At 38.8% G+C, this 12,935-nt stretch overlaps 1 protein-coding gene across 1 annotated transcript; it reads left to right on the forward strand.

The window, feature by feature from the left end:
- Nucleotides 1–443: 443 nt before the first annotated feature.
- Nucleotides 444–2,188, forward strand: LOC147329938 (uncharacterized; the record flags this gene model as incomplete). Its single annotated transcript, XM_086290904.1, has 2 exons — nt 444–638; nt 778–2,188. Coding segments are annotated over 2 exons (510 nt in total), but the record flags the coding sequence as incomplete, so codon positions are not given.
- Between the last annotated feature and the right edge of the window lie 10,747 nt (nt 2,189–12,935).

Raw genomic sequence — 12,935 nt, forward strand, 5'->3', positions numbered from 1 at the left:
AACTCCTTGTATCAGTTCCATTGATTATCAAAGTGACAATTTGTGTGTTCCCCCTTCATTTTATGTTGGTCAGCTAGTTCTGTCTATCAGTAGATGCAACAAAAGTGGCTCAGATGTGATTGTGGTTACTGTTATCTTTTATTGTAACTCTTGTTATCGTAATAAATACCAGAAAATATTGTGATAGGATTTTGAATCCATATTGCCGAGTTCTAATCTTCTATTTCATTTTAACATTTTTAGGGGTACAATTAATAATTATATTGTTGAACAGTCTAGAATTGATTAAAGCAAAAGTGAAAGCTTTCATGTATTGTCAAAAATGAAAAGCTTCTAGTTTTGTGTTCATATATTTGTTGATCTGACTCAGAAGAGTCAGTGCCTAACCAATCATTAACCTCACTGAATGTCACTAATGTGAGTTGTCAAACATTGTTTAATTACTCATCGCTAATCACTCATCTGTTAATATTTTTGACTTTGGTTTGGGAAGAGGTGGAAAAGAACCAAAATCTTGTCTCACATTGAGTTCTTATCTCCACCAGAATATCAGCATTGATGTTCGACGGGAATGCGTCCTAAAAACTATCTGTGTCTACTTAAATAAAAAGCCAGATGACCTGTTCAAGGAATTCTTGGTAAGTTAGAAAAGGGGAAAGATCAGTTTGTTTGTTTGTTTGGTTTTTTTAATTTGGGATAGTAAATTGAAGGTGGGCTCATTTGTTCATATGTATCTATATGCAAGTAACTTTTTCCCCCCTTTGTTTTCATTTTAAGGATGTGGATCTTAGTGCAAGAAGAGAAACGGAGCAGCTGACTTTAGGAGTCTGTGTTGTCAGACATGAAGGAGCAGACTCTGCAGATACACCTGAGGACATTGGTGTCATCATAGAAGGATACACTGTGCTGAAAGCTCTTAGTGATGTGGCAAAGGGGTGTGCCCTCCTGCTTGGACTAATCTACAGTCTAAATCTGAGCTACCCAAAGCACCTGAAATACATATTTGAATTTCTTCAGAAGGTGCTGATGGAGTTGGATGGGAACAACCTATCCATGAATGTGCAAGTTCTGAAAAACAAACTGCTTGAGTGAAACAGCCTGCACTGAACTATAGAGGACACTGAACTGGTTACAAGATTCTCAAACCCATCTCCTTGCACTTTATAAACTGTTCAGTTTGAATTCCGCAAGAACTTCTGCAAGGCCTCATACTTTTTGGCATGCTTTGTTCATGTTGAACTTTTACCACCATCCAGCTACATTGAACAAGACTGCTCCTAAGTTTGGACTTCATTTTAAGTTTTGGGGAAAAAAAGGTTTTTTAAATATGGACAAAAATGCCACTAAAGTCATTTCTACTTGTTGTTTATAGGACTGTATTGTGAGTTTTCCATTGTATCCGAAGCAAGTTTAAATTAAGTCATGTTAATGTTAAAAATGTTGGAATCACAACACTTTCCAGTTTTAATAACTTGATTTTAACATTCTGCATTATGTCTTCCTGTACTTAATATGCACTTGCATATATGTGAAGATATTTTTGTTTAGGAAAAAGGCATTGATCTAGAATTTTGAACAGCTCAAAGTTTGCTTCAGCACATTTTACACCAAGTGTTATTAAAGTTGGGTTAACTGAATAAAATTGTGTTTGATTTATTCAATTTACTTTAAATAGAGTAAGTAATTTAATCCTATAGTTTCAGTAGAGCTCGTTTAGGGTTAGTCAATTTATCAGATGTACTTAAAATTTGTTGTTCAAATTAAATGTGTCATACATTTTAGATTTCACTAACCCAGTTGTGTGGAACCGGTTGACATAACTGGGTGGAGTAAATGCAACATCTTATTTTATAGAGTAAGTAGGGCTTGTTTTGGTTGAGTAGATTTTATTTAGTGTTGTCAATTTAAGTCAACATGTTAGTTAGATCAACATTATGATATTTAGTTAATACAACACCATTCTTGTGATTTGCATTTAATTAGCCAAAGCTTGACAGATGTACTTAAAATTTGTTGTTCAAATTAAGTGTATCATACATTTTATATTTCACTAACCCAGTTATGTGGAACCGGTTGACATAACTGGGTGGAGTAAATGCAACATTTTATTTTTATAGAGTGAATGGGGATGTTGGGTAGTTGTCATCGTGCAAGTGTGGAAGGGAGCACTCATGCACTTGTTAGCTATGAATCTATTGGATTGCACACACTCTCTTCGGAAAGTACTTTCATCAGTGTGCATGTATCTGACGCATACATTTTTTCCATTTGGTGTGTGCAACAAGTGAGAAAGGAAAACCATAATCAATGAGTCACTCAGATACACATTGCTATCCTAAAATAGACCTTTTCTATCAAGATAGAACATTTTCTATCAAAAATTTCATCATATAACAAAGATGATCACTCCAAAAAACTTTGTATTGATTTGCAGTGACCCTTACCTCTACTGGGACAAGAGGACAAAAACCATGTGAGAAAAATACTCCCACAGCATCACAAAGTCAATCAGTCTCCTCTTCCTTTTATTCAGACAACCTCTGTGCATGTGCATTCACATTTTTAATGTCTGTTTGGAACAATATCCATGTCCTCGTATTTGTCACAGGCTGGGTCGCCGACCCAGCACTTTGAGCTTTCTTTGTATTGTTCTCATTTTTTGAGATGTTGTTAGTTTTGTGGTATTTCCTATTTGCCTTTAGTTTAGGCAGTTATTGTTCCTGGGTTTTCTGTTTGAGTTCTTGCATTATTCATCACGTATTTGGTATGTTAAGTTTGTATTGTCATGTCTAGTTTTAGTGTTTCCTGTTTTATTCTGACAGTGTCATGTGTTCTTTGGTCATTGTATTTAGTTTCACTCCTCCTGGTCCTGTCATTAGATTCATGTCAGTCAGCTGTTTCCTCATGTGTCGCCACTTCCCCTGATCACCTCATGTCTGTATTTAAGCCTTTTGTTTTCTTCATGCCATTGTCAGTTCGTCTGTTTATTCTCACCAGAGTCATAGTCATAGCCTGTTTATTTTTCCACCTCGGTCATAGTTATAGTTTTTGGTCTTAGTACCTTTAGTGTTTTGTTTCTTAGTGTTTTGTCAGTTCAGTGTTTTGTTTCTTAGTGTTTTGCCTGTTTGCTTTGGTCTCTTGGTTCATTTCCTGCCGTCATCGCAATAAAGGTTCACTTTTCTGTTAATCATTACTATTCCTCGTCATCATCTGCTTTTGGGTCCTGTTTCCGCACACATCGGCGCACCCCGCCGTGACAGTATTAACCTAAAAAGAAAATGATTTTTCTTTGATCATTGTTCCAACTCATTCTGGCCACTGAAAGGTCCACGCATAAATGAGGACTGGAAACAGTGATGGCCAGCATACAGAGGATAATCAAAGGAATGTCACTTTCAAATGTTATACAGGCATGTTTGTTTTGCATTGACCAGAAAACACAGAGAAGATGCTTTTCCCTTTTGATCCCAGCATGTCATTATGTTCTAACCACAAAAGATAAGAAAAAGTTTGTGGTTTTGGTCAAATAAGTTAAGCAAACATGTCCTGTCTTGTCCTTCAAGTCAGCATTGACTTCTTCAATATTTAAACAAGACCTTAAAGGTACACTCATTAAAATTTCAGAGCCTTCAGTCAGTGGTGGTAACTCCAAGAACATTTCAATGATAGCCCCAGAGTTAGGTTTGAAATAACTAGCCTATCGATCACTCAAGGTAGGAAACATGATTTGAGCTGCTGCTTCTTCAAAAATACTGATGAACAAGTTTCTGGATTTCTGGATTTGTTGCTGTCCAGCAATCATCATCTGAAACTGTTTTCCCCCTTTGTTTTTCAAGCAGCACAAAGTCTCCCCAACTTATACTTTCTTTCCCAGTAGATTTTTCACTACATCTCGGAGAACTTGCCACAGTTCTTTTGTGGATTTAAGCTCCCTGTGAGTTTTCTGCCTCTTCATGTAATCTCAGACTGACACCACAATGTTCAGATGGGGACTCTGTGGGGGCCACACCATCTGTTGTATGACTCCTTGTTCTTCTTGTGGCTGAAGAGATTTCTTCATGACGCCAACTGTATATTTTGATGTGTTGTCTCGCTGCAGAGTCAGTGTGAACTCGATCAGATGCCTCCCGGATGGTGTCGTGTGATGGAAACATCTTTAATGCCTAAATCTTTTGCATAGTGCTGCGATTCATTTTTCAGGGGAGCCCAAGTGTATCACAGATTTTCCATATAATTGTATATTTGTGGATAGAGGGCCCGTTTTCAGGCATAAGCCGCCATCTGGAGGGCCCAAAGAGAAAAAAGGAATATTTTTTAACTGCTCCCAATCTGCAGTTGAAAGTCTGTCACTATAATCCAGGGCAATCCTTACACTGGTTAAAAGACACCTGCGCTAAAAACCTGATGCTGAAAAAAGGAGGGACACTGCTGGGGGCTGAATTACATTTTAATATAATCTGCTAGCTGTTGCTTTGGCATCAGCCTTAGTTCATTCACTCCGGCTGATGCAGTGCAACCCTCCACCATGCCAGTCTTTTCAGGGAGTAGTGCAGTATTTTGTATATATTCATTTTGTTTTCTCTCTTCTCTTTAAACTTACTTTAAGAAAGCAGTACTGTAGTAAAAATAAGATAAGGGTAGCATGACAGATGCTCACTTTGATTACACACATTTAGTAGTAGTTAATGGATAGTATGTACTGATTTGTAAATAACTGCATATGAATAACCTGAGCTTGTTGTGAGGGCAGAGGTTAAATGTGACACGATATTTGGATGCAAACTATAATGACATATTTAGAATCTCCATTTAGCAATACAATTCCTGAAATGTTAGAATTGTAAGCAGAGTTTTAAAGATAAAAACTATTTTATGAAAGTTTGACCTTATATTACCTTGAAGAAGGGATCAGAGGGTCCAAAGTAATGTGATATTTAGAATCTCCGTTCTAAATATGTTGTCAATACAAACAACAGCAGCAAGAAACATAGCTTTAATAAACAGCTCTCTATGGCATTATTTGTCTGACATTTAGATCAATCAATTGAGTGTGGATGAGGTCACTTCAAATATTTATACAGTACTTTCTATATGTTGAAAATATTCACCATACTTGTAAGAATGATTGGTTCTATGTTTTAAAAAAATTGCTTTTTTGTCAATTTTCCACCAATGAATTGTTAAGTTGACCTTAAAGACTCTGATGGATGTGCCAAATTTGATTGGATTGTTAAAAAGATTCCACTAATACTCTGACAAAGTTCATTCAAAACCTTTTGTCATCGGGTTTACAGACAGAATGAGACAGACACACACACACACAGACACACACACACATGCAAGCACCACCAAAAACACAATCTCCTTTATGGAGGTAATTAGGTCATCGGTATGTTTCATGAAAACATTATTATATGATTCATACAGGGACATGTTTGCAGGTGTGTCCAGCTTGAGTCAGTGTTGAGCTCCATGTGTATTGTACATAACATGCTGTCCAAACAAAGACAGTTACAAGGAGTTGAAATCCTGTCTGCTACTATGAGAAATGTTGTGTTTTTTTAATATAGTATGTTGTTGCAATATTTGCACCTATACAGCTGATCCAGTCTTCCATGTCACATCCATGCTCTTTCCTATGAATGTGAAGATGAGTGGTTGATTCACCATCGGTGTAAATACGAGGTGCATTCAAACACTTGTGGGAACTGGCCTTTATTAGGTCAGAAACAATACCTGATTTAAATTTCCTCTTCAAGGTCATCTTCTCATGCACTTCCAGGCTGCTTTCAGCAAGACTGTTTATTTTTACTTGCTCCCTGGAACTCCCCTTGCACTTGCACTCGCACCTCTGCAGTTTCCCTTTAGATCTCAAGCTACGAGCAGAGAAAAAACATCAATGTCTCCTTCAAACTGACCTGACTTTTCTAGGTGGTATCATTGCTGGGTGATGACAGCCGGCTTTCTGGCAGTTTTCTGTTGAAGAGTTCACACTTTCTAGGCCCGAAGGCAGGAGCGGGACCAGGGGTATGCTTTCCCTTCTTTCGACATTCACGAGGTTGTGCGCCATGATTTCAGCCCCCGGGATGACACTGACAGTACAGAGTTCTACTGTAATGTCCTGAGTCAACTGGGGGAGAAAATACTGCAAAAAGAACCTGAACTTTTGTGCAACTGTGCCACAATGACCCAAAGTTTTATGGGGGAAAAAGACACAATCTTCATTTGCAACCAGCTGTACAAGCCAGATTTGCCTCTGTGCAATTTCATTCTTTTTTCCTGAAACAAAAATCAAATTGAAAAATGATCACTTTGACACAGTGAAGGGCTTCCAGGGGAGTGTTAAATAAAATAGCGGTAGCACTGGAAGCCGTCCAGGCATGCACGAGATGATGATTCTGAAGGGAAAGTATAACAAATTTAAGTCACACCACTGTCGGTAATGTCAAAAAACAAACAAACAAAAAACAAAACATGTTTGATATGATTAAAACTTAAAGATTGTAACTACATTCAGCTTTATAATTTCCCCAGTCAGATGATGTGGGCAGCCACTGAAAATGTCCTGATGGCTCAGAGTAACGGTCATTACTGAGGGATATCCAGTCCAGGATTTCTTATTATTATGTACAAATGAAAATAAATTTTTAGAAAAGCACTTTAAAAACAAAATCATCATGAGAGGATAGCCAGTTGTTTTGAGATTGCCTTTGAGCTTTTCTTCTTTTGCTTTTCTCATGGACTGTTTATCTGCATGCAACCAAAACCAATACTTCTTGAACTGGATATTAATTACTAACAGAATTTTGGAAGCTTCGGGTACTAAATTTATTTTTCTTGTGTTTACACATGCTCAGGTTTTTTATGCAGATATCGGTTTATACAGATTACCCCCAATCGTAGCCACAAGGACAGTAAACACGCCTTAGTTAGAGATGTATTGGATACATTATAAGATGGCTTTTTTGCTTTGTTTAGTTATTTGTGACTTTTAGTCAAGTTCAATAGAACAGTTTTCTTACTATTTTAATGAATAAATAATGAAAGCTTCTGTGGAGCCAGGTATTTGCATAAACTGGTTGCAAATTAGTATTATATGAGGGGGGGGCGGGGTTACCAGACGGTTTGCTTCCAACAAAAATCTGACTTTGTCAACTAGACAAATTACGGGCGAGCTTTTTCGCTATTAAACTGTGTCTGAGTTCTGAATTATAGGGTCATCCACACACTTCTGCCAACACTATATGAAGTATGCACCTGATAAGCAGTTTGTAATTTCAGCTGGCTGGAAAGCAATTTCGTCGGAACATGCAAAGCGCTGGTGATCAGGCTCAGAATGGACCCTCCTGTGACGAATGCCACTCTGCTTAGTGGCGCCCACACGGCATGAATACTGGGACATGTGCTACCTATGAATATTTTCCCCTTCCATCACATTGTATCACTCACTCCTTCGTGTGTGTGTGTGTGTGTGTGTGTGTGTGTGTGTGTGTGTGTGTGTGTGTGTGCACGTCAAGGAAAATGGGCATTATCACATTACTCACAGCGGGGATTCTACAACTGACACCCTTCAGAGGTGTAGATTCCAGTCCTAGCCCTGAACTCTAAAACACATCTAGTTTTTATGGATATAAGTGCCTATCTTAAGTAGCAGCTGTCTGCTCTCACTAATCCTTCTGCTTGATTTAAATGTCAATACCTTCTTCATATGTGCACAGGTATAAATCTGTATCGATGGAGTGGGCAGTCGTGACATCACGGGGGCACGGGGTGAATGGATCTCTATGAGCGCTTGCAGCTACACGCATCCCACAGATAGGCTGGTGGGGAGGTCCGTGGAGTTTAATGTACAGCCCCCTGGTGAAATGCCATTTGGAAGAAGTGGCACGCATATGAATTAATCATCGCAAGGTTCATTCGGAGTGAACCATCCTGCATTTGCATCATCTCTGGTGGTCCCGGGAATCAAAAAGAACCTTGGAACTACAAGGCTGTGCTGACTGCCTGTCAGGCCTGCCAGCATGGTTTTTCTGTAAATGTTGGAGTCAGAAACTAGGACAGCTAATGGATGACCCACGGTGCACACAGATAGATTAATATGAGGGGAGGAGGGGAGCGCCAAGGAGGATGCCACTCTATTGGGGTGTTGTGTTGTGAAGCAGCTAAGAGGTTTTTTTCTTTTCTTTTTTTTTTGTTTTTTTGGGGGGGAGATTTATGATGTCTTGCTGGAGGCATGCGGATAAATGATGGCTGCATTGTGTATGTGAGGCAGACTTGTTGGGTTTGCTCAAATCCAACAGAGAGAGCAAAGAAAAGCAGGGGAGCTCTCACATCACCAGGAAATTCATCTCCTTGCTGAGGTTCTGCATTTTCCTCCTCCTCAAGCAGACACAGGTGGCCTGGTGTTTGAAACAGAAGTCTGAAGTGTCTGCTTGAAGTAGTGTTTTTTTCCACTGAAGTATCTTTCTCTGCACACTCAGTCTAATGTTGAACTGTTTTAAGAAGCATGCAGGACCTTGTGAGTATTATCAGTCATTATACCACATCGAAAGTAAGCAATAAATAGCAATTAGTGTGTTTTTTGAAGGGCAACCAGACTTCGAGGGTGGTTTCCAAAATCAATAACCTTGTTAACTGAGTAGCTGTGGCACACTGTTGCACCTCACTGGGTTCAGGATTAGCTATCAGTGGCATGTGTATAATCACAATGGAGAAAATTGAAAGGGAAAAAAAATAAAATGCATTGATGCCATGACGCTGATTAACATTGTCACGCTGCGGATGAAAGCGAGGCCAATGCATGGAAAGCAAATGTAAATGAGCGCATTTCACAGAACACATTCCAAGTAACGTGTGGAGAAAAGTGCCTGCGGTAGTTACTAGTTGTAGACCTTTTCCAGTTTTGCCTGTGGATAGCAACTTTAACTTAACTTGAAATGTCACACAAGGCAGGAGCTAAGGTGGCTCTTGGGCACTTTTTAGTTACTATGTAACTACAAAGTCCTGGGCATGAATTCAGCCAAGGACCTTTATCACGGCTGTCTTCCTTTTCATCCTGATCTCACTTTACATAATTAAAGCAGAATCAGAGGCTGTATATAAAACACTGGCATAGCCACTGGGACATCACACAGAAGTTTGTGATATCAGCCTTCAGTTTAGCCTAGTGACCGTGGTATTTTGATTTGCTTGAGCAAGAAATAACATTATTTAAAGTGTGAATTGTTAAATTATCAGCTGACATTAGGGTGCATGAAGAGTATGGGTGCATTTGTCCTTTGAAAATAACACACAATGCAGACACACTGAAAAAGGTTAACAGATTTAACTCTTTCACCCATAAATTCAACATCTGACAACTTCCCCTGTACCCTCAATGGCAAGTCTTGACACCTCAGTATATCTCCCTAAAGATGTGGTTTGGGGACTGTTTCCAGGTTTGTCCAAGAGTAGCTGCACAGGCAGAGATCTCTCGCACTTATTTCTAATGCACGCCCAGTCATTTTATTCAATAACCAGGTCTAAAATCTGAAAGACACTGCGCATCTCAGAAAAGAACTTCAAGAGTTACTCCTACAAGGCTTTCAAAGAGTAAAGAGTTCATGAATGATTTAGTACCACAGTTGGTCAGATTGTTGCAAAGAATGATGAATACTCAAAACTTCTTTCAAAGTTTGAGGTTCAGTCTATTCTTTGGGTAGTTTCCACAGGTTGACCACAAAATCACAAGTTATTTTTTCCGAGGTCAGTTCACAACTTAGTTTTCCAAAGATGCTTCCCTTCCGCCCATGGGCAGATCCAGTGCGGCTCCCTGTTAAGTACATCCAAATTTTTTTTTAAAAACTCTAGCTCAACTTACTGGTCCATTTCCAGATTTCTCTATAAATTCTGCTCTCAGATGGGTGACCTTGACTCTCCACAGACAGACAGAGATAAAACAGACTGTTTCTAGAAGTGGCACGCTGATGCTCCAAGAATAGATGTGTTGCAAAGTGGACAGGATGAGTAAGTAAAATTACGTTTTGCATGCAAGTAGCCACGACTTATTAGTGCTACCGAGTGACAATCTGGTGAAGAATGGTGACGAGATATCCAGATTTAACACTAGAGAGAGCAATGGAGAACAGGTGTGCTAACTGAAGCCCAGGTGGCTCCACCCGATTCTTGGTGGAAGTTGAGCAGAATTAACAGACAAACACACCCCCACACGACAGGGCACAGAGGGCATCATGACAGAGTGCCACACACAGACATACCTACAACACAGACATACTGCAGCAGGCTGTATCAGCATCCGCCTGTTATAGTGGTCGTCACACACAATTAATTTTAAGCCAAGTGAGTGAGTTAGAAAAACATGTACCGAATAGTTATTATAAAAGGGGGAATTAACTATGGAGAACAAAACTGCTGATTAAATCTCTGAAGTTGGATGTTGACTCGCTTTTGGAGCCATCCAAGACATTTTTTTTGTACTGGCTTCATTATTCAGCCACCCAGGTTGCTGCTGGAGCAACGTGTCATGAATCACTGTCTGATGTAGGCGTGTAAGTGTTGCAGATAGATAACACAGTCAAAGGAAGAAAATTAAGGACCCATATAATTTACTTGTTGGTACAATGGCAGAAATAATTATCTGATCTTCTGCTGAATTTGTAAGTTTACTCGCTTACAAAGAAATGAACAATGTCTCATTTTTAAGGTTGTTTCATTTTAATATTTTAATGGAGAGAGACAGAATATCAACCAAAAATCCAGAAAAAACACCTTTCACATAAAAGTTATTGATTTGCATGTCACTGAGGGAAGCAAGTATTTGAGTATTTGGCGTTGAAACCCTTGTTGGAATCCACAGTATTAAAGACTGATCTAATAAGTAGTGTGTCCTTTTTGCAGCAAAGTGGAGATCAAGTTAGTGAAGATTTTCCAGGGCAAAACATTGTGTGATTTGGTTCCATTCTCTCTAATACTAATCTATGTAGTACTCTTAACTAGCTGCCAGGTTAAAATGGTCATTTTTGACAACTGGTTAAGGGTATTTTGATCTTGCCACCTATCAAGTCAACAGGTCAGAAAAATTACGAGAATGAGAATGACATAGTTCTATTTAATGTAGACAACATACTCTGATAATACGCTGATTTAGTGCACTAGAGCACGCTGAGTGAACAAAAATCAAACAGTCATCATGTTGCTTGATGTTGCGTGACCAACAGGTGCGGTCTGGGTCAGGCTAAATGCTAAAGTGCAGGTGTTACGTCTGAAAATTGCAAATTTGAGAAACCTGAAAAAGGACCACAGCAGCTGCTTGTACTTAAGCGCGAGCGTGCAGTAAAGTGGAGTTCTTAGAGGAGGCCAGTGGCGTACATAAAGATGAGTACCATAATGAACTGACTGCTGTAGCTCATTTTACACAGACAAATGTCAACAGCTGCCACACTGCTCGCAAAATGAGCAGCTTGCTTTACTCTTTACTGTGTTTTTGTTTGTGGGCTATGGGCAATGTGTATGTTATATTATTAGTGTGTTCTTTACACATCTCTGTGCCACCCGCCTGCTTCATTGTGCTCTTCAGTTTATAAGAAGTGGCTAGATGTTAATGAGACCTAGTGTGACTGTGAGTTTTGTTCTTTTCTTAACTGGAGCTAGGCTACACTAAGGAAGGCTGTTTGTGAGTAACTGATAATTAGTTGTATATGCAGGCTGTGATGTACTGATTGTGGAGCAGGAATTTATTGGCCTGGAATTTAAGTCTTAAGCAAGTAAACCATAACAATGCACAAATACTTTCCACTACTTTTTCTTTCTTTAAATTAATTTCCAGATCTCTTTTTTATGCCTTCGCAATCTTAACCAATGACCTTCTTAACTGACAGTGGCCTTACACACTTGTTAGATTCTTTGCCAAAACCCAGTTTGGCCATATGCTTCTTGCCAAACAGAAGATTTAAAAATAAAATACTGCAGAAAAATGCCAGCATTGAATGTTTAAAAAAAAGCACTGCTTTTGAACACAATCTAGGGTTTTGTTGTATTTTCCTGTACTAATTCCTGAGTTTTTCCCCAAATCAGCTTCAATGAAAATATAAAATTCCAAGGCTGACTTGGATGACTGTAGAAGTTTTAAACTGAATCTCCCATGTTTGCCATCCGAGGGCTTAGTTCTAATCACCTTTTAAATAACTGCCCAGCTGGTTGCTTGTTCAGATGCTCTCTCATGTACCATGATCAGGTTTTATTGCTGCCACTCGCTGTCAGTAGCTGAAAGAGCTCCTCCTGACTCTTTGCTTTATTAAGACTTTGGTTACATTTGAAATAAAATTAATTAAGCTTGACAAAATCCTATTAACTGTCATTACAGCAACATCCCAAAAGATAGACTATAGTAAACTACCTTACACTACAACCTTTGCTTCACTTTCATCATTTTGATGTATCTTATAATTTTCTGTCATCTTTTAAAGATTATTTTTCCAAACCCATGTTATTGAGTACTTCACATGAGCTGTGGCTGATATAGCCTCAAAATTGTATCACAATATTTCAAGAAAATTACAATCATATTTCTGACAACATAGAAAGAAATACTGATCATTTTATCAGCGATTGCAGTTTGCGGACAGTAGCATGTAACTACTGCAAAACCAAAATGAAGACGTTTCCCATCTTTCTTTTCCAATGAGCTACTGTCACTCTGTCACCACAGATTACATGATTTAGTCTATTGCCACAAGGTGCCAACAGCAGCACCACTGTGATGCAAAAGTAGTGGCATTATATACAGTGTATACACAGCATGAGTCAAATGTAAGCACAAAAGTAGCCTAGTTAGTTTTTCCATTGTAAATGTTAAGTAAAATAACACTGCCTAACACTTTAATTTAACAGTAACTGAAAAACTTTAACCTTGTAAGTCTTCAGGAGCCTGAAGATTT

Source organism: Aulonocara sp. 'chitande type north' Nkhata Bay, linkage group LG5, assembly GCF_057382095.1.
Source record: "Aulonocara sp. 'chitande type north' Nkhata Bay isolate Kocher_YH1m ecotype deep benthic linkage group LG5, A_spYH_male_GT1.1, whole genome shotgun sequence".
Classification (NCBI taxonomy): domain Eukaryota; kingdom Metazoa; phylum Chordata; class Actinopteri; order Cichliformes; family Cichlidae; genus Aulonocara; species Aulonocara sp. 'chitande type north' Nkhata Bay.